Below are 20,871 nucleotides of genomic sequence, written 5' to 3'. Positions count from 1 at the left end.
TTTGGGTGACCGCTAAGTAGTTTTAAGAGACCGCAAGTGTTTCATATAAATACCAAAAAATAGCCATATTTAACTTTGGGAAACCGCTGGAGAAATTTGGAGGACCGTTTCGGTCCCCCAAAACACCTTAAAAAAACACTGCTTATAGTAATCTAACATAGCCATTAGTGTGGAAAAGATAATGTGAATTTACATAGTAGACATGGTATATTTATACAAAAAGTGATTAAACGTTTGAAATTAAACTGGCTGTAAATTCACAGTTGAATGTTAGCTGCAGACAATAGACACTGTTTTCACCTATAGCGTCTCGTCAGTGCCGCTGGTGACAAGACATAAGCAGTATTAGCTAGTATAGAGACCTTATAGGTCAAAACAGTGTGCAATATCTGCAGCATTCTTATTATTTATTGGCTTGATACTTTTATACTCACGGTTATAGTTTTTCAACTAAAACAGAGTTTAATATTTAAAACTGTTAAATATCATAACTTCAAAACCCTAGACACAAATACAAGGCTTGTATAATTGTCAGATAAAGTCATTCTAAGTGCAACATAATTAGTCATGTTTTGAACTTAACACAAGTCATTTACACTCACAGCTAGAAACTGAGCAACTCTATTTTGTTCATCTGCATCTCTTATTATAGGAAGGTGACCTCCCATGTGAGCACAGAAAGATACAGCATCAGCTCGGTTCAACAACTGATCGGCTTTTTCATAGTAAAAATGCCACCGACCATCGCTGGAAGTTGTGTTGTAGTCGTACATTGGAATCAGACCACCACCAGTTGGATCTAAAAGTAGTCATTTTACAATGTTTCTATCAATGATCATACAGTGATATGCTGGTAGACATATGCAAAACTGAAATAATGTTGCTGGTTAAATATTTTCAGGCCCAATTTAGTATTATAGTTTTTTTTTTGTCAAGACGAATACATTCATACTGGGACAGCAGTGAAGATATGCAGGTATAGAGATGCAAAAGAGAAAATAACATTGTTGGCTAAATTTGTTTAATTTAAGTCCAGCACCATGCACAAGAAATTACTTGTTTGGTCTGTTATCATATATTTCATTTAACCACACAACTATCAAATTTTTCTGTAATAGTAATCAAAATTGGCAACTGCGTCTCAAATGCAACATGAAGGCATGAAGTTTCCATTGTTTGGAGCTTAATGGCAACTTAACACACTTTTATCAGGTTATTTTAAGAGCAAATGGAGTTGCTGGGCAAACTTTATAGCACCAGCATACAATTTTTAATATTTGACACTGAACCTTGGGTGTTTTTTTGTACATAGAAAAATAATAAACCTAAACTACAAACAGCAGGGTGATAATTTACTTATATATCTACATGTTAAGATGTGTTAAATTACAATTAATTGGTTTGTTCTAGAAACATGAGCCATTCTCATCATACTAAAACAAGAGATGTGTACATAGTAAGTAAGTGTACAATATAAACAAGCAAAAAAAGAATAGATAAGAATTGAGGTACCGTATTTTACGGATCATAAGGCACAATTTAAATCCTTTATTTTCCTTATAAATTGATCGTGCGCCTTATAAGCCGGTGCGCCTAATGTATGGATCAAGTAGTGCTTTATTGCCTACACTCCAGTACCAATACTATTATTACATAAATAAACCACCGTCTTACACAATAAACTACGGTAAAAGCAACTAGCAACTGTGATATTTTTCTTTTGCTCATTGTACTATTGTGACTTGCTTACATTTATTACGTAAAAAGTAAACTTTTATAACCCATGCTCCTTAAAATACGTTGCGCTCTATAGCCCGGTGCGCCTTATGTATGAACAAAAAACTAATCAAAGCAATTTATTGACAGTGCGCCTTATAATCGGGTGCGCTTTATGGTCTGTAAAATACGGTATATGGAATCACAAACCCTGTGGCAATCATGTCAGCTATTCCTACCTTATTTATAAAGTAACTTGACAAAATACAAAAATCTACAAACAAAATGTAAACCAGAAAACTTATTTTAGGAATTTAGTATTAAAACATTCACCTCCAAATGGAGCAAACATGTTAACTTCTTCTCCTGTTGCATACTTCCACAACCCTTCAACTTCCAGATCATTCATTCCCATCCATACAGCATCAGTGAGCAGAGGAAGATTCCCTTCCAACATCTTCTCAAGGATAAAATCATGTTTTTCTGATGTGTTTGGAACAACCAATGTCCCCCAAGTATCTGCACAGAAATAAATTATTTTAACAGTCAGTTATACCGAAATCATAGTATGTCAGGCCTATTAAAGGTGTTGTATTAAAGGCCGTGGCTGGTCTGCATTGACACTTCAGGACTGATCCCAGTATGAAAATATTTATCTCAACTACACCTACATACAATATGCCCTTGAAATCCATTAATAAAAATGGTTGTGACCTTAATTTGGTCTAATACATTGGTTTTCAACCTAACACTGACAATATAGCTCAGTTGGAAAAGTATGAGCCCTGGAAAGACTCCTGTCATGGGTTTGAATCTCACCGTAACAAGATTTTTCTTGCCTGTGCCTTGCAATATAGAAATGCTTGGGAAACCAGCTTCATTCTGTATAACGCCTTCAATGGTCCTGGTGTACTATGATTTATAAATGCTTCAGGGCTGATTCCAATAACTTAGCTTATACTGACAACATACTGCCTTTAATGGTGTTCTTGACCAGACTACCATATTTCTAAAGAGCAGCAAGGTTTAGCAATTAATTCCAATAAGATGTCCAAGACATTAGTTTCTCCCCAAACCAGCGGTGAGCAGTTAGGTAAGCTTGGTCACAAATCTACAAGTGACTTGAATTGAGCATGACAAACTGTGCCTCGTGTATCACCTGGAAAGTTCCGCAGTACCACTGGTGGTTCAGTCACCAGTTGAGTGATGCATAAAGTCACTTTTCTTTGCTACTGGAACGGCACATATTTTACATTTAACAGTCTTGGTTACAAATACATTACATATCATGTGCATTTACGTGTTACCATTTGCTTCAAGCAGAAATTGTATTAAATTGAACTTAGAAACAAACAAAGAGAAAATATTGTGATTGGTACAGCTTTGTGGTGCCAATATTAAGACACAAATGTTTTTATTCTCCAATATGTAGCAACGGTAAAATGCTCCAGTGCAAGTCTCTGCTTTGCCAAGCACCAAATGCATTACTGCACTTTAGTTTTACCCACTTTTGCACAAGTTAGAAATGCATTATGACTACCAATTTTGCATGCCCAACACAAAATACAATTAAGTTAACTGATTTTACCACAACTGATACTATGACCAGTGCAGAGAACTTTAGCAGAATGCACAAGTTCAAACGAAGCAACTGTTAATATAAAACACATTTTTTGTACATTACTGCTACAGATCACAGTACACCAGGCCCACTTAAGGTGCCATACTGAATCAGCCGGTCATCAAGCATTCACCACCACATGACAAAGCGTAGGCTAGAAAAATCGAGCCTGCGGTGGGATTCGAACCCATGACTGGAGTTTTTCCAGGACTCGTTCTTTACCAACTAAGCTACGAAGGCTCAATGGAAACTCAGCCGAAAGTTGAATCACAAGCACTGTATGCCGCACATGTCAGCTTCGTATTAGGGGATCGCCAGATTGATCGGTTATCAGTTAAGATGAACATAATTTCATTACTGTGCAGTTCATAAACATCTACCTTCACAAACATGAGAAGCTTGCTGCCAATTTAGTTTTTCTTCAAAAAATAAATAAGATTTGCTGAAATTATTTTCCTCCACAGTAGCTTTCAATCCTGCAACAATAGTTCTTAGTTTATGACTGAAAAAAACGATTTCGAACAAGGTATAAATTTTATTAGTTTCTGTTGCGATAAAAAAGTTTTACACAATCATGGTGAAAAGAAAACAAATATTTTGTTTAATAAGTATGTGAAATACATTTAAATACACTAAACATTGTAACAAACTGTAAACTTCATTAAATCTAAAACAATCAAACATTTATTAATAATATATTTATATTTCACCTACATAACAGGCATCTTGAGTACCTTAACCAAATGATTATTTTAAACACTGTATACATACATACAGTATACAAGTCTCTTTTAAACAGGATTCGATTAATCAGATCTTCGACCAATTAGACAAAACTTGGGGTACAAATGATTTGTAATGTGGTAAGGCTTGAACTAATCAACATCAGTTAACCTGAATCTTCCCCTAATCGGGACAATTTTTTTGGCCCAAGGAAATGTTTTTAAGCCTATAGGTTTACACCAAAAATGAGAAAAATTAAACCTGCTGTCCATGAACAATTGTAAGAATAGAATGCTGGGTTACACTGACAAATTCCTGCAATGCAATCCTCATGTTCACAACATGGAACAACACAACTTGTCACAGTTACTGGAGGGAAACCGCATTCCACTGCAAGTTAAGTGATTTGTTTTAGGGTTTTTGTTCGACTAAAGGCTTGTATATAATTTGTATTAGTTTTTTCCCACTAAAATGAATACATTCATAATGGAATCAACCCTGAAGCGTACATGCAGACCAGCAATCGTGTAATACACATCTACAAACCATAGTCAGCCAGGCCTATTCAAGGCAGTCTCACAAGCATTCCCATATGGCAAGGCACAGACTGCTGAAAAAATCTATGCGTAGTAGAATAGTAGAAACATTACACAAAGTACAAACTACATATTAAACATCTAACCACCAGTTTGCCCACTACTTTTTCCACTTTTGAAGTCTCACTGTTGCCCCGCTATTTCAGGCTTCGTGAAAACTTGCAAATGTGCTGCTATGATTTGTAAACTCAACCATCACACTACACCAGGCCAATTTAAGGCCTTATACCGAATCAGCCAGAAAAGTCAAGCCTGCAGTGGGATTCGAACCACGACTCTTTGAGTTCAAACTGAGTGTGTCATGATCGCTTATCTGCATGAACACTTTGGAGCCGATCCCAGTTATGAATTCATGTTCATCTTAACTCAAACTGGTCAATCTGGCGATCCCCTACTACAGGGGTGGGCAAACTTTTCAGTGCAAGGGCCGCATTCAAAAGTTTATAATCTTATCGGGCCGCATGGTATTTCACCAACGGCCGCCAATCTGATGTAAAGAATAAGGTTTGTATCATATATATACCATTTAAAGTCGCCTAAGATGCTCTGATTAACAATTTCTAACTTGTGCATAAGTTTAGCTGAACGGAGCTAACTGTTTATGACGTCATAAACTGTATTGTGACGATTGCAGTGCCCGTTTTTTCGCATTGTTTGCACATAATAAGCGGATAAAAAGCCTGGCGCATATGGTTACTAGACTGGTAATCTTTTTTCCAGTCCCACGAAATCTGTTTTAGCAGTTTGAAAATCAAAATATTTAGCAAAATAGATTGCGGCCGCAGGTTGTGCACCCCTGCGCAAAATTATTACGTAGTATATTTTCAGCTTTATGCAAATACGTTTGTTCATGATTGTACAAACAGTGGTTGAAACGCTACAATTGTAATTGTTTCAAAAAAAAACAAGCGTTTGTTGCAACAAAGGCTGAACCACGTTTTTTGTTAATAAAGTCCTTGTGCCAAAGTTTGGGCGTCAACAGTGCAAAGTGGGCTGTATTTGAAAACGTGAATCGCTTTTACTTTTATCGAACGAAGAAATTGTGTCAAGTGACGATTTGCATAATAACGTGGCAGGCTAAAGCACGTGAAAAGTATCTGTGTTTTGTTCCAAAGTATCATACGAGTACAGATACTGCACATGGTATTGGTATCGGCAAGTCGCACCCCCGGTATTTTTAAAACTCTGCGCCTGTGCTCATAGTACTATTCAGCGTTACTCGGAAACATTTGGCGGGCCGCATGAACTCCTTTGCCGGGCCGCATGCGGCCCGCGGGCCGTAGTTTGCCCACCCCTGCCCTACTACAAAGCTGAAATGTGCAGCATACAAGACAAGCAACGGTGCTTGTGATCCAACTTTCAGCAGATTCTCCACTGAGCCTGCGTAGCTCAGTTGGTAGAACCCGAGTCCTGGGAAGACTCTTGTTGTGGGTTTAAATCCCACCTCAGGCTATATTTGCCTAGCCTACGCTTGCCATATGATGGTGAATGCTTGGTGACCAGATGATTCAGTATGGCGACTTCAATGAGCCTGGCGTACTGTGATATATATATATGAGTGTGGCATGACCACTGGTCTGCATAAACACTTTAGGACTGATCCCAGTTACAAATTAATGTTCATTTTAATTGTGACCTGAACTTTTCTCATAGGAAAACATCACCTTCAAGACATATAAATGGATGTGATGCAGCGCAGTCATCCACATTCCATTTCCAGTTGTGATCAGCTTCCATTATTGAGCAATCCTTCATTGGATGAGATGTAGGAAGGGCAGGATTCCAGTTTGTGTAATTGCCCAGTGGATCTCCATTTGCCCACTGAAAAGTTCCTGATAATATGTATGTAAGAAATATATTGCAAACATAAAAGCATAATAAGTACGCTATGTAGTGTCACCAGATGAATTCTTTTTGCTGATTCAGTACAATACAATAGTTAAGTGTGAGCTGAATTGATTGCTTTATTGCATCATTGAAAAATTTCGTTTAGTATTCTGGCAATGTTGAAAAAAAATGTTGAAAAACACTGCTTCTATTATTATCTGGTCACAAGTAAAAATTTGCCCAGCATTCTCCAAGAGGTTAAAACTAATGCAACATGGATTTTAAAAAAATATAAATATGGATACAAAACAAAGCATATAAATCATGTACATTGGGATTTTTATTAACAAAACACTTTGGACCTATGCAATAAATAAGACAATGTATTTCATAAACAGTAAACTGTCTAATTAAATGTACATTTAAATAATTTATAGGGGAAAACTGCATAAAATCACCTTCACTTTGTGTATCATCCAAACCCAACCACCAAGTCGTGGTTCCGAAAAGAAATTCAGCGTTGTGAAGTTTTGCTTCTAGTAATGCTTGTACACTGGCACTGTTGATCTTAAACAAGTTCAAGTTTAATGTTGTTAACTTATTACATTTCCAACATTTTTTTTAGTGTAAACTTAAAACAAACTCAACCATTACGCAGAAACTTAAAAATCAAAAGCAAGGGTTGTTTTCAACTGTTTGTGTTACACTTTTTATAAACTATATTCACACAGTTTAAAGTCTGAACTAACACCTATTTATCACAGGTTGTTAATCATGGACAAATTTGGTCGCCTTGAGGGTAAATTAGCAAGAAAAGGTCTTTAGTGTGTTAAAAAAAAATTTTAAAAAAACAAAACAGGGTAAATAATTCTTTTAAAAAATTTGCAGACTGACTATTTTTCATTTCTAATTTTTTTATAAGTGATATTTGGAAGGTTTGTTTGTGGTCCAGGAAAGCTCAAACAAAAGTTTCAGGCTCCATGGCTGGTCCCAGCAACATTGTCCTCCAGTGTTTATCCACAAAGCGCCTACCTCATTTCTTGTGAGCACTATTTACCTAATGCTTTATTACACAGCAGCATGGTAAATCATAATCCGCCAATTGTCCCATTCACTGATTGTTTTAGTGCTATTTTGTTGCTATGCTTTCGTTTACCAAGCCGAGCAAACTCAAATGCCAAGCAAAAAATAAGGTGTTCTGTTACCCTGTCAAACAAATAAGCAGTTCTGTTCTTGCAATACTTTGCACTATCTGTGTAGTTCAGTTTCTCCAATACAACCATCATTGTTAAGTTTCCGATTGTAAAAAAGTCTAAAAAATTGGTTTGATCACTAAGAGTTTTAAATGCACATTTTTACCACAGTGTGGCACCTTTGTCCCTTTTACAAGAGTGGGGTGTTCTTGGAGAAGATGCGAAAACACTATCTCGTTATTCTTAAGCAGGGGTCACAAATCTACGGCCCGGGGGCCACTAGGTCATTTAATCCGGCCCGCGACTGTATTTTTTGGTTTGCCAAAACGTATTGATAACTTTGTAACATTCAAAATTTAATCTACTCTTTATGGAAGTTTTCCTGTTGTGATATGTAGAATTGTTATTGCCTACTTTCAAAGGCTTACAACGCCCAGGATTAAGCCAAAGCCAGTTTGTAATGTCACAAACAAGACTACAAGTATTTAAATGTGCACAAACAAGTTTAGATAAGCAAAACGCTGTTTCAAAAATATAATTGTTACTACAAGCAAACTGTGGCAATTATCAGCTTGGTTAATTTCAAAAACTTATGAAACTTTGGTTGCTATAAATCAAAATCATTAGTGTTATCATACTACTGCTTCTACATTTTGAAAACACTCGCTAACCCAACAGCACAACTAGACAGTAACAATATTTTTTAGAACATGACTCGTCATAATCAGTACCTGCTCCAAAACATAACTCAGCGTCAATGCCAGTCGTTAAACTTGACTCAGCATTTTGTTTGATTTTGGTCAACTCCTCGATAACCTTATCAACAGGCGACATCTGGTATGTTGCATTTCTTCCTGGAGGTATAACACTTTTTTTCGGATCGCAACCGACCTAAAGAAGAGTTTGGTGGTTAGTTTTAGGTGAAAAGATTTAGGGCCCATAAAAGGACACAATTTGTGTCTTTAACTCCTGAAGTTTAAAATTAAAATTATGATACCAAACACTCAACTTAGATGCGCTCATAATTCTCACAAAATAATGTTTTTTTATGTTTAGTCTTTCAAAGAAGATCATTTATTTACCAAACACTGTTAGTGAGTCATTAGTACACCAGGCCCATCATAGGGTTAAACCGAATGAAGCCGGGTTACTAAGCATTTCCTTATGATAAGGTGTAGGCTGGAAAAATCTAGCTCATGGTGGGATTCAGACCCACGGCAGAAGTCTTTGCAGGACTCAGGTTCTACCAGCTGAGCTACACATCAATTGTAAACTGACTGCCAAACATTTGATAAACAAAGTATGTTGCTTTAAAATTGGTTAGCAAAATTGCCTTACACTCACAAGTTTGCTAGTTCAATTCCGGCCCACACCATCTATATTGTCAAAAAATCAAAATAAAACTGACTACACTAACTTTTTTGAACAATAAAACAGTATAAGTATAATGCTATCACCCATTACCCTTTCCACAGAGGATAAAAATAAAACAAACAGAAGAGACTACATGAGCCAGAAATTGTGTATGATACACAATGTGAGATGTTTTTTACATATACTTACCGATGTGAACAATGCAGACAAACACACATCGGAGTGAGGGGGTTCATAACTACAAGCACCAGGAAAAGCTGAAAACAGTCAAAGTTGAATGCAGAAGTACTGACATAAAAACTTATTAAAAATTTCGAAATCAGAGCCTTGTTGCACTTAACATACATCAATGAATATTATGAATTGCATAAAAAACAAACAACACAAAGCAACATATGTTATGTGTTTCACCAAAAACATCACAAAAAAGTGAAATTCCAAAATAAACACGAAACTGCCTGATGTATTTTTTTAGTTTCAAATATATAATACTTAACAACTACAAACAGTTAAGGTATACATTTTTGGCAATACTTCAGTGGCAAAAACTCACTTATTCCATAACACTTCATTTGGTCAAGAGCTTGTATTTCCATGGTGTCGACAACTCCATGCAAATTAGTTGAATATAATGACACCTTGTAAGTTGTGTTGAGACTTGAAGGGTAGTGTGTGCCGTTGGCGGTACAAAATACCTCATTGGTAAAGAAATGAATGAGGCAGTCGTCCGAATGTGGGGAATAGAATGTACAACCTAATGGAATCACTAAACCAACACACAACATGTTATGTGAATCAACTGTCCCTTGGTGATTATTGAAGAAAAATATTAAACTACACTTCCACTGTAAATGTAACAAATCACCTTTAACTTAAGCTGCAGACAGTGCACACTGTTTCAACCTAGAAGGTTTCATCTGTGGTTTATGCCCGTTTTTGCCATCAAACAAATAGGTAAGCGTGGCTTTTTAGCCTGTTACTCCCAACAAACTGGAGTGCTGTTGGATGGCTACACTAGCCAATACAGCCTATCTCTTGTCACCAGATGCACTGAAGAGACCTTGTAGGCTGAAACAGTGTGCACTATCTGCAGCTTATTATTTAAAAAAATCTGGTTACAGACACAGAGTAGAAGGGACATTAAAAAAAAACAAGTTCTTTATTAGGTTTACAATAGAATGTGCCCAAAATAAATTAAGGCGCTACCTGTACATTAATACAAATGTAGAAAAGGGGTTTAGAAAATTTATTCAACAAAAATTAAGATAAAAAACGCATCCAGGCATTGTACATTCACCCCTTTTATATTTTTTTATTGTGGCTTCTACTTTTTGAATGTTATTACCCTGATAGAAAGTGACCTGCACTGTACATTTAAACATCAGTTAAAACAATACGTTTGCCAGAAGAGCAGTATTTAGTTAATGGAACCAGGTATTGTGCTCTGACATGTGGTCCATACAACAGGGTTCCCGCACAATTTGCGTTTATAAATTTCATGACTTTTTCAAAACTTTTCAAGAAAAAAAATCCAAATTTCCATAACCTTATTCGAAAAAAATCGACCAATTCCCATAGTAAAACTAGTAAATAGGTTTTGGTAGATGGAGCCATACCATACTTGCATACATATATTACTTAATTTGAAATTCCCATCTCTATCTGGCATTTTCAGTGTAAAACAGGCGCCAAATTTTATACATTTTCAAGGACTTAAATTATAACAAGATTATATGACAGCAACTACAAATTTTGCCATATGTAAAATTTTAAATATGTTTGCTCGCATTACAACAAAAGTCATTGTGATTCACCCATTCCATAACATTTGATTTGTTGAGATGCAGACGGAAGATCAGCAAGGTCTCGAACTGTTTGAATTTGTTGCTTACCCTGCCTGAAATGACCAAATATCAACGTGATGACATAAAGGCCACATTATAGCTTCAAACAGGAAAAAAAGATCTGGTAAGAGGTGTATGTATTTTACACTTACATTTTCACAATGTACCTTGCATAGAGAATAATACCTATGCAACCTGTACACTTTTTACCTCAAGAAAGCCAGGCAAATAGAGTGGGTATTCATAAGTCTTGTAGGCTGATTTGTGAATACAACAAACTTTTTTCTTACCTTTGGTTAAGCTGCTGCAAAAACAACAGCTCAGTTGGAGCGGTATTTTGAGGAAAACCAGACCCTCGATCAGAGCAACCAACTATATCTGTCCATATCGTGTTGAGACAGTCCAGAGTAAGGTTACCATAGTATGTGGAACAATTGGAAAAATAAGCTTAAAACAGTGAAAAAAAACAAGTTAACTTGATTACAGGACAGGACAAGGGTTGCAGAGTCAGATGCATTAGAGCAGTGGTTCTTAACTGGGGGTCTGCATAGTGTTTTAGGGGGTCAGCGACAACTACTTTTTAATTCAGGCACAATAAGATTAATAAATTGCGCTTTAAAAATGGTTTGGTGTTTTATAATAGCATGATACTTGTTTAAAACAATTCTTAATGGCAACAATCCAAAATGTGTTGTGACATTTTAACCCCATTATGATGCAACAGGAGTAAATTGTCAGTAGAAAACAATGTTAAATGTGTCTTTCTGTGTTGATTCCCAATATCGCAACCCAGACAAAGGGATTAAATTTGCTCCTAAACCGAACGTGTTTGGTATTTTATGCACCATTTTTAGGTGCTTGTTAATCAAAAAGAGGACAAAAATACCTAAAACTCAAAGGGGTCCACAACTAAATTGCAGTATCAAAAAGGGGCTGCAAAGCCAAAAAGGTTGAAAACCACTGTATTAGAGGGATATTTATTTGAATTTTTTATACAAATACTTTTAAACTAAATCATAGTGCACCAGGCCCATTGAAGCAGTTATACCGAATATATATAAGTGTGCCAAGATCGTTAGTCTGCACATACACTTCAGGGTTGATCACAGTTATAAATTCATGTTCATCTTATTTATAAACTATGTATTCTTATATTTTTGCCACAGTCTTGAGTAAAACTGGCAATGCTTTAGTAAAAACCAATACCAACTTACCTAATACATTCTAAACTACATTCTTTATTGAATTCATTATTATCTGTTCAAAATTAATTAAAAAATACAATATTCCACGTTTTGTAAATACTCACTCATTCCAAAGCAGTTCAACTGACCCACAGTGCTTCCCATATCAGCAGATTCTCTTGTATTTCTCATATCAGTCAAAACACCACTGAAATTTAAATTTTTTCCAAAAGAGTAAGGCAGGTATGAAAACTGTGGCTGTTATGCAAAACATGATTGCAAATGGTAGGTGTTGAGGCACATGTATATTTATACTAAGTATATGCACCAGAAGGCAAGCATTGGTAAAAGCTTGTGTGTTGGAGAGGACCTCTGAAACTAAACTTGACTTTTTAGGTCTATCTAAATGGAAATACCTTCCAATGCAAAAATTGGTACATTAAGTTTGCTTGGTAAAAGAACACATAGCAACACAATTGTACCTTTAGTGACTAAAACATTCACCAAGCCCTCAATAGCTATGCAACATTGAAACATTATGGAGCGCATATACATGGATGGCAAAAATGGTGGATAAAGACAATATGCGCAACAGATACGCCGCATTATGCAGCGCTCTAAGGTGGGAGCTCACAATAGAGTGAGTTTGGCGCATTGTGAGTATAACACGACTGGGGGAAACATTAGTGGAACCAGTTGAATGCCCTTAGAAACTCATAATTCTTCTTACCTGATGTTTAATGCATCTAGTGTGGTGATCTCGGATGCAGTTAGATTATCTGGTGATTTGAAACCATCAGGAATACATCCAACATTATCCCATATTGAAACATAACATGCCAATGAATGAGGACCAACATAGTCGGTGCAACCGAATGGAAGAGCTTAAAAAAAGCGAAATCCAGTTATGTAAAGTAAATATCAATTCAAAACTTCAATTAGACCAGGGGTGCACCAACTGCAACTGCAACGACAAATTTATGCAACCATGAAAATGAGTATTAACACAAATATAATGGCGGCCATAAATGGAATAAAACTCTAATGCTGAAATATTAGCTTAAAAGACTGGTCTAAATGCATTTTGTTGGACTGAAAACACATATAACTGGCCTATGCTCAGACAAAGCTTTACAAGAAAGGCAAAAAAAAACTGTAATTTACCCATTCCGTAACAATTTAGTTGTTCCACTGTATTACCAGCATTTGCAACAGTTTTTGTTGCATTCATGTGATCAAATAATGCTCTGAAATAAAACAAAGCAATAAAAATAAGTAATTCACACTGAAGCCATATAGCAGACAAGTCATGCAACGTTCAGATCGAAAGTTCTCACTGATAATCCAAATTGGATAAAGTTGAAATTTCAGAAGTTGTGAGATTATCAGGAAACTTGTAACCTTCTGGTAAACAACCAACTAACTCCCAAACTTTCTTTAAACAAGCAACAGAATGTGGACCATAGTAAGTTGGACAAACATTTGGAAGATCTATAATACAACCCAATTGTTCAAAACCATGTAAATAATAAACAAATTATCAACTTACCAACACCAAAACAGTTTAGTTGTTGAGTTGAATCACCAGAATCAGAATCAGACTTTATTTGAGCCAAATAATCCAACAAGTCTCTGCATAAAATAAACCAAACACACAAAAGTTTAGTTACACCGATTAAAACTTTAGATGCAGCAAAAATTAGTCAAACATGTCATTTTTAAGTTTTTCCAATACATATCCCACAAGTTAACGCTTTCAGTGCGGCCCCCAACTACGCGACAAGTGCTCAGCGTAAGCGTTTGTTAATTGTTCAATTATTGGGCATAACTACATTGTCCTGTCCACTGCAAGGCATCAACGGCAACCATAATGAAATACAATGCAAAAATCCTTTTTATTTCATGTATTTTCTGTTATTTCATGTATATATGTTTTTCTGCTGTTTACTGCAATAACGACTTCTGCACAATAACTATTTTAAACTATTGTTATGACACAAAACTCCATTTACATGCTCAAGTTTATGCTTGTTAAGTGTGTCCTAGACACCCACTGATCTCACAATCATTACATGGGCTGTTTTGTCTTGACAAAAATCAACGTTCAGTCACATTTTTTTTCAAAATCTGTAGGCACAGAAATCAGTGAAACGCACTAAAACAGTCAGCATTAAGTTTAACAAATACCTTTTAAGAGTGGGCCATATATTTCAAGACCTCTACTTACTGAACTAGAAAATTTGTTTACAAATCACATGCAAAAATGAACTAGCATTTCTCCCAAACATTTTAAAACTTCTTAGGGGGAGAGGAATTCCTCCTCTGACAGTAACCTTTGGATGCAAACCCCCAAAACCACTCATCTCACCTGTAGTTAAAAGCAGATAAAGATGTCACTTCAGAAGTTGTGAGATTATCAGGAAACTTGTAACCTTCTGGTAAACAACTAACTAGCTCCCAAACTTTCTTCAAACAATCAACAGAATGTGGACCATAGTAAGTTGGACAAACTGCAGGGAGGCCTAGAAAACATAAAAAATGCATTAACATTTCAACATCTACAGTAGACCTTGGTTAATCTGGATCTCCCTTAATACGGACAAATTTCTGGATCCAAACAGCTCCAAATTAACCCAGGTTTACTGTGTATGAATAAACAGTGAAAACATTTTACTTAATCCAAAACATTCCTGTTGAGCAACTGAATTTCCTGAATCTGCGTCTTTTTTTATTGTGTCCATTTCGATACACAGGGCTCTGTAAAAACAAAAAAATAAGATAACTGACAAGCTATGCCACAGTGCAAAAACAGTTTTTCAACTGCATTAAAACAACAACAGATGTACTTATAACACTTTTTTCACCGCTAAAAATGTGAAAAACTAATGTTATAACATTTCAAAAAGGTGTTTGACAATAATATTACTGTATATACTCGCGTATAGGTCGCAACTTTTTTCCTTATATTTAAAAAAAAAATATAGGTGCGACCTATCCGCTCGACATAAGTGCAAATCGCCACCAAGTCGGAACAAAATTGAAAGTTTTTGACTATTGCAAGTACCGTCTTTTCCGGTCGGCTTATTGGGCGGATATAACGTTTATATTTATTCGAGTATAACGCGCAAAATTTTATACTAATTTTCAATAAACAATTAAGGGTGCGCGTTATAGACGCGAATTGTAGTGGAAACATGTTATCGAATACGGGTGCATGCGCTCGTGCACGCACATACCAATGCGAGACAGTTTCATGAGTGCACACGCACATGCGTTAGCTCAGCGTGCGTTGGATTTTCCCGCTTTGTTGAGAAAACATGGTTTTGCGGTTTCAATGCAATGCAGTTCAATGCTAAAAAACAACCAATTGCACCAGTTATTTATGCAAAAAAGCTAGGCTAAGGGCCTTTTAAATGTGCGAGTCAACTCTAAATTACACTTTTTTAACACAAAACTAATAGTGCGACCTATAGGCGAGTATATACAGTAGATGATTCTGGTTAATGTTAGATAAACAAATCTGGTTAGCTGCATATCAGTTTGTTGCACAATCTGTTTAATTGCAGTTATTTAGCTGTAGCCCAGTGGTTCCCAACCTTTCGTGGACCATGGCCCCCTTAAAGTTACCTTGTAGGACCTGTGGCCCCCTTAAAATGTAGATAGCAATCTCACGTTGGAATGCGTAATTAAATTTGGCCTTAAACAGGTCTAATAGAGTAAATGAGCGTGATAAACCTCACTATAAACAAATAGTATGTGAAATAATCGATTAAATTCGGGAATAACGTTAAAGTGAAAATGACTTTTAGTGGGTGTTTCTTGTGAATCTACGCCCGTGGCCCCCCGGAACACAGCTCGTGGCCCCTCTGGGGGGCCATGGGCCCTGGTTGGCAACCACTGCTGTAGCCTATCCTTTGCAAAAAAAATTGTTCTCTTTAATTGCATATTTCAGTAAATCGCATGTCAAAAAGTTTAGCAAATTGGATATAAGATTAAATGTATTTTTATGCATCTAATTTGTTGATATATTTTAATAAATTAATCAGATTATTTACTAAGCATTGACCAAAGTTTGTGTAAAAAACAAGCAAACATAAAATTGTCTAATTTCTACCAACACTAAAACTTTAACACAAATTTCATTGATCAAAATATTGTTCATGTAACTTTGCCCGCCTATTTTTGGGTAAACATTAAATGATTGCATTCAGCTTGCATTATTACACTCAAATGTTAGAAACCAAAAGTCCCATTCAATTTGATCAATCAAATTCAACAGGATTTGTGACAAAATCTAAAACTTTTTATTGCATAAAATATACTTACGCATAAGTCAAACTTGTAAGCCGAGTAATTGTAGCGAGTGGAAGCCAAAAAGGATCAAGCGTTCCCTCTGGTAAACAACCAACTAACGTCCAGACTTTTTCCAAACAAACAACAGAATGTGGACCATAATAATTTGAACAAACATTGGGAAAAGCTGCACAAAGTATTCAGTAAAAAGCCTGAGTGGTTAAATTAGCAAATTTAAAGAAAACAAGACCTAAAAAGGTATAGCTGACATTATATGCCTTGATTTAGTGTTTATACTTTTTGATCAGCTAAGGCAGGGGTTCTTAACCAGGGGTGTGAGAACTGTTCCTAGGGGGTGCAGGGATGCTGAATCATTAAGATTGGTTAGGTCTATTCTGTATGAATACAAAAACCCAGGGGGTGCGAAAACTGGTTGGTGATTTTAAAGGGGTGCAGAAAGGAAAAAAGGTTAAGAACCACTGAGCTAAGGTGCTGGGATCAGGCCGGAAGTGTCCATGCAGACCAGCGATCACTGCATACTACTCCATAAATCATAGTTTGCCAGGCCCATTAACCATTCCCATGTAAGAAACAAAGACAAAAAGTGGAATTAAAAACCAGAGACAGAAGCATTTGGATTGGCGCTCTACCAACTGAGCTACACAGAATGTTTAACTCAGTGGTTCTCAACCTTTCATGGACCGTGGCCCCCTAAAAGTAACTTTTGGACCTTGTGGCCGCCTTCAAGTAGCCTGTAGGACCTGTGGCTCCCTTAAAATATGTAAATGGCAATCTCATGTTGTAATTCGGTACTAATTTTGACTTTAAACAGGTCCAATACAATAAACAAGTATCTGTAATCGTAAAAAACCTCAATATAGACAAATAGTATGTGAAATAGTTTATGAAATTAGGGAATACAGGTAAAAAGGAAATGGATTTTAATGGGTGAATCTACACCCGTGGCCCCCGTAAACAGCTCATGCATCCCCCCACCTGGGGGGCCATGGGCCCTGGTTGAGAACCACTGGTTTAATTAATAATAATAGTCATGGCTGGTCTCTTAATAACAGTAATACGATAAACCTCATTTAACTGGATTCAGTTAATTCGGATCTTTGCCTAATTCGCACAAAACTTAAAGTACCAATAATTTTTAATGTAGTACGGATTTAACTAATCAACATCTGATAAACCGGATCTTTCCCAAATCCAGACAATTTTCTCGGTTCAAATGGGTCTTGGTTACCCAAGGTTTACTGTGTATTCAAAAAAGAAGGTGCGCTCTTAACCTCTCAAAGTTTTGAAATATTTGAAAACAAACAATTACCTTCCTGGCATATAAAAGGTCTCATTACCCCACAATCACCAAATTTCCAATTCCAAGTTCCACATCCAGCGAAAGTAACACAATCATGTGCTGCAGTATTGACAGCTATCGCATCCCAGTGGCTGTAACTGGATGAGTTGTGTGGAAAACCACTGGCCAAGTTAATTGTGCCTGCAAACAACAATTCCGAGTTAATATTGGACAGAGTGTAAAACTTATTCGGTGTTGCACGCCATTTTACCTAATCAGGATTTTCCTATGGCCATGTAGCTTTTAATTCAAATATATTTCAGAAAAGTTTTTTAATTTACTTGCAATTTTCTAAATATAATGTTTTTTGTTTAAGTTGAGTGCATTTCAAAGCAAATAACTTCCTGATTTGAAACAAAATAAGTTGACAAAGACATATTATGACATCATAACCACAATAACTTAAAATACATATATATTTAGGTTGTCAGTTTGGCCCAAATATGTTTTTTTACACGTTTAACAATAATTATTGTTTAAAACGTGTAAAAAAACGTTTAAAAAAGTTCTTTAAAAAACGTTCTAAAGACACATGGCAGGAGGTTTCAACGAGTGCCAGATCCTAATGTTAAAATATAAAATATATTTTGACGGCGTATTAAACAGATGCATTTGTTGTCCATATTGACATGATAAAATACAGTTTCACTTTTTTTTAAGAAAGATACCTTGATTGATGTTAATAAAAACAACCAGGCATTGGTATTGAGAAAATATTTGTTCAATTTAAATACTCCCAACCTTCGAGATCTTTATCATCAAAACCAATCCACCATTGATCTGAACCGAATGTTGTACAAGCTTTTTCACTATGTGTGGTAATCTCAGCTTCTGCAGCTGCCGATGGGACCTGAAAAAACATTTAAATGTAACAGAGCCCTATGTTCTAGTTTTCATATATTTTACAAACAAGTCAATGTTAAGCAGCATAGGAGCTGAGTTTTTTTTTCAAATGCAAGGTGGCAAACGAAAATTAAACTTAACTGTTTGTGACAGCACTAAAGCAAGAAACGACAAGATTTGCTAAATCAGTATCACTGAGATACCATTCATTATAACAACCATTCATTATCACAACTTGGCTTTGTCCACAACAATGGCCAAACATTCACTGGCAAACCATTGTGTGTTTGGCTTCATAAACAAGGCACTAGCCAAAGTAGGTTGCAATTTTAAGTTTTGTTGCCTTATTACCAGCAAGTTTTTTCAAACAAAAAATTGCTAATTTTTCTTAAGGTTTTAAAACTTTTTCGTACCAAAACTAACCAAAATCTCCACAATTGGCTTCCACTGTGCTTAAAAAACCCAATTCAACAAAAAATTCAACACATTTGGGGGGGGCTTAATGTTTAAAAAGGCTGCAATTCAGTAGCCTGGAAACAAAATTTGGATGCCCTGAATTAAAACTGATTTCAGATTTTAAAAAGTCTATCTTTGCTTAATAAAACATACAACTGTATCTACTTTTTCTCACATCAAATAGAAGAAGCATTCCATTGTCTGTGCAATACTGAGCTGCGTCTGAGTACAGCTGAGGAAATGCAACAAACTTTAATCGAAGTCCTCCAGGCAAAAACAATGTTTCTAAAAAATAAATTAACGTTAACACTGCAAGAGTTCCACTTTAAATTGGTACTTGCCATGGGTCATGTTTGTGTTTACAGGGATTCTTTTACATTTGTTTTCCCCATACAATTAATATTTTAGGAATTGGCAAGAATTTCACAAGACAGGAAACAGTCAATCTGTGCAGTTCAAAGCCCACGCTTAGATTAGCTGCTAAGTAACTATAGTGCGAGGCAATTGTGTTTCTCTGAGCAATAAACTTAAGCATCATTGTTCTAACACATAGCAATCAGATTGGTTGAAGTTGAACTAAATTAAAGTTCCAACTCCCAGAGTTATTGTGAGCATAACATGTTTAGGTTTGTTCAACCATCAAATATAATAAAACAAACAAAAACAAAGTTCAATCCTAAAAACTAGTTTAGTCGCACATATATATAGCTATTAGCTACATATTTGTTTGTTATTTATAAAGTAAATTAGCAGTTTCTCTAGTTAAGCATGATCAGTTTTTCTTGCTCAAAAGAAAGCAAATATTCTTTTGGTACATGCCTAAACTTTTGTAGTCACCAGAATTGAAATTAAAACATAAAAAATAATACTGCATGCAATTACCAACCTTACATGTCATTGCATGGTAGCACAGATGAGGGTTGTTAATATAAAGATTATAATTGAGTCTCCGGTACCCTCTTGGAGCTTATATTCTTACATTCAGTATCAAGCAATTGTGCTACATTATATGTGGTCTATGAGAGATCCAAGACCAATTATATTATACTGGTTACAATGTAAGAGAAAAACAGGACCGCACAGTACTTTATGCTAATTTTCTGTGTGCAGTAAATAAAAAATTGGCATTCAAAATATTTTTACTGTGCAATGTGCCATGCCCAGACTGGAATCATATACAATACTGTTTAAAATATGTCAAGAAGTGATCTCTAAGAATCAAACAATTAAAAATGCATCTTACTTGGCACTATACAGGTTCCTCCAGGAATAACAGAAGGCAAAGGAACACCAGGGGAACCATCCAATTCATATAAATCACCCAAGTAGGTGGGATTGGCCACAATAGGGGTACATGGCAGAGCACAGACAGCATGCAAAACTGTAATACAGAAAACAATGCCACTTTGAAAAAAACAGTGATTTCTCTCTACTAGCCAAGTGGTGGTACAATAACGATTTAACTTTTGTTTGTTTGTTCCAAAATTTTCCCTGAAATGGTTTGGCTTGGCAATTTTTTCCAATTATTTTTAGGCGACTACTGTTTCGTTATGTCATAAAATTTTGAATGCAGAAACTTGAACATCCGGTTAGAAAACGTTAAAAAATAAAATAAGCACATTTGACTGCATACATTGTACATTATAAATAAGATAAAAACTCACATAAAATAAATGCGCCGAGTATGAAAACCATTTGAAGCAGCATTATTTAAATAGCTTTTTGTCAACTATAACTTTTAAATTATACAGATGATTGGTTGTAGCAATTCAGCACCTCACCAACTTTATTGACACTTTTTAGTTTTGTTGTATTAATGGCGGGAAAACACACCACCGCAA

General features: G+C 35.8%; 1 protein-coding gene across 1 annotated transcript in view; it reads right to left on the bottom strand.

The window, feature by feature from the left end:
• The window catches only part of LOC145225467 (uncharacterized), a 75,807-nt gene extending 54,982 nt beyond the window's left edge, over positions 1–20,825 (bottom strand). The window contains exons 1-25 of the mRNA XM_080092175.1: positions 20,695–20,825; positions 20,274–20,411; positions 19,206–19,315; positions 18,473–18,581; positions 17,702–17,872; positions 16,405–16,558; positions 14,753–14,835; positions 14,447–14,600; positions 13,628–13,710; positions 13,416–13,569; positions 13,243–13,325; positions 12,809–12,962; positions 12,204–12,286; positions 11,185–11,341; positions 10,865–10,947; positions 9,604–9,816; positions 9,240–9,307; positions 8,408–8,567; positions 7,689–7,795; positions 6,942–7,050; positions 6,321–6,488; positions 4,322–4,450; positions 3,718–3,813; positions 2,050–2,235; positions 603–799 (exon numbers count right to left, since the gene is read on the bottom strand). Of these exons, the coding sequence (XP_079948301.1) occupies positions 603–799; positions 2,050–2,235; positions 3,718–3,813; positions 4,322–4,450; positions 6,321–6,488; positions 6,942–7,050; positions 7,689–7,795; positions 8,408–8,567; positions 9,240–9,307; positions 9,604–9,816; positions 10,865–10,947; positions 11,185–11,341; positions 12,204–12,286; positions 12,809–12,962; positions 13,243–13,325; positions 13,416–13,569; positions 13,628–13,710; positions 14,447–14,600; positions 14,753–14,835; positions 16,405–16,558; positions 17,702–17,872; positions 18,473–18,581; positions 19,206–19,315; positions 20,274–20,411; positions 20,695–20,737 (3,192 nt within the window). The 5' untranslated portion in view covers positions 20,738–20,825. The remainder of the gene's footprint in view (positions 1–602; positions 800–2,049; positions 2,236–3,717; positions 3,814–4,321; positions 4,451–6,320; positions 6,489–6,941; positions 7,051–7,688; positions 7,796–8,407; positions 8,568–9,239; positions 9,308–9,603; positions 9,817–10,864; positions 10,948–11,184; positions 11,342–12,203; positions 12,287–12,808; positions 12,963–13,242; positions 13,326–13,415; positions 13,570–13,627; positions 13,711–14,446; positions 14,601–14,752; positions 14,836–16,404; positions 16,559–17,701; positions 17,873–18,472; positions 18,582–19,205; positions 19,316–20,273; positions 20,412–20,694) is intronic.
• Between the last annotated feature and the right edge of the window lie 46 nt (positions 20,826–20,871).

This window comes from Phallusia mammillata, chromosome 4, assembly GCF_965637545.1.
Source record: "Phallusia mammillata chromosome 4, kaPhaMamm4.hap1.1, whole genome shotgun sequence".
NCBI lineage: Eukaryota > Metazoa > Chordata > Ascidiacea > Phlebobranchia > Ascidiidae > Phallusia > Phallusia mammillata.
Note: the sequence above shows the minus strand (reverse complement) of the source record. Positions and strands in the feature narration are given on the sequence as shown.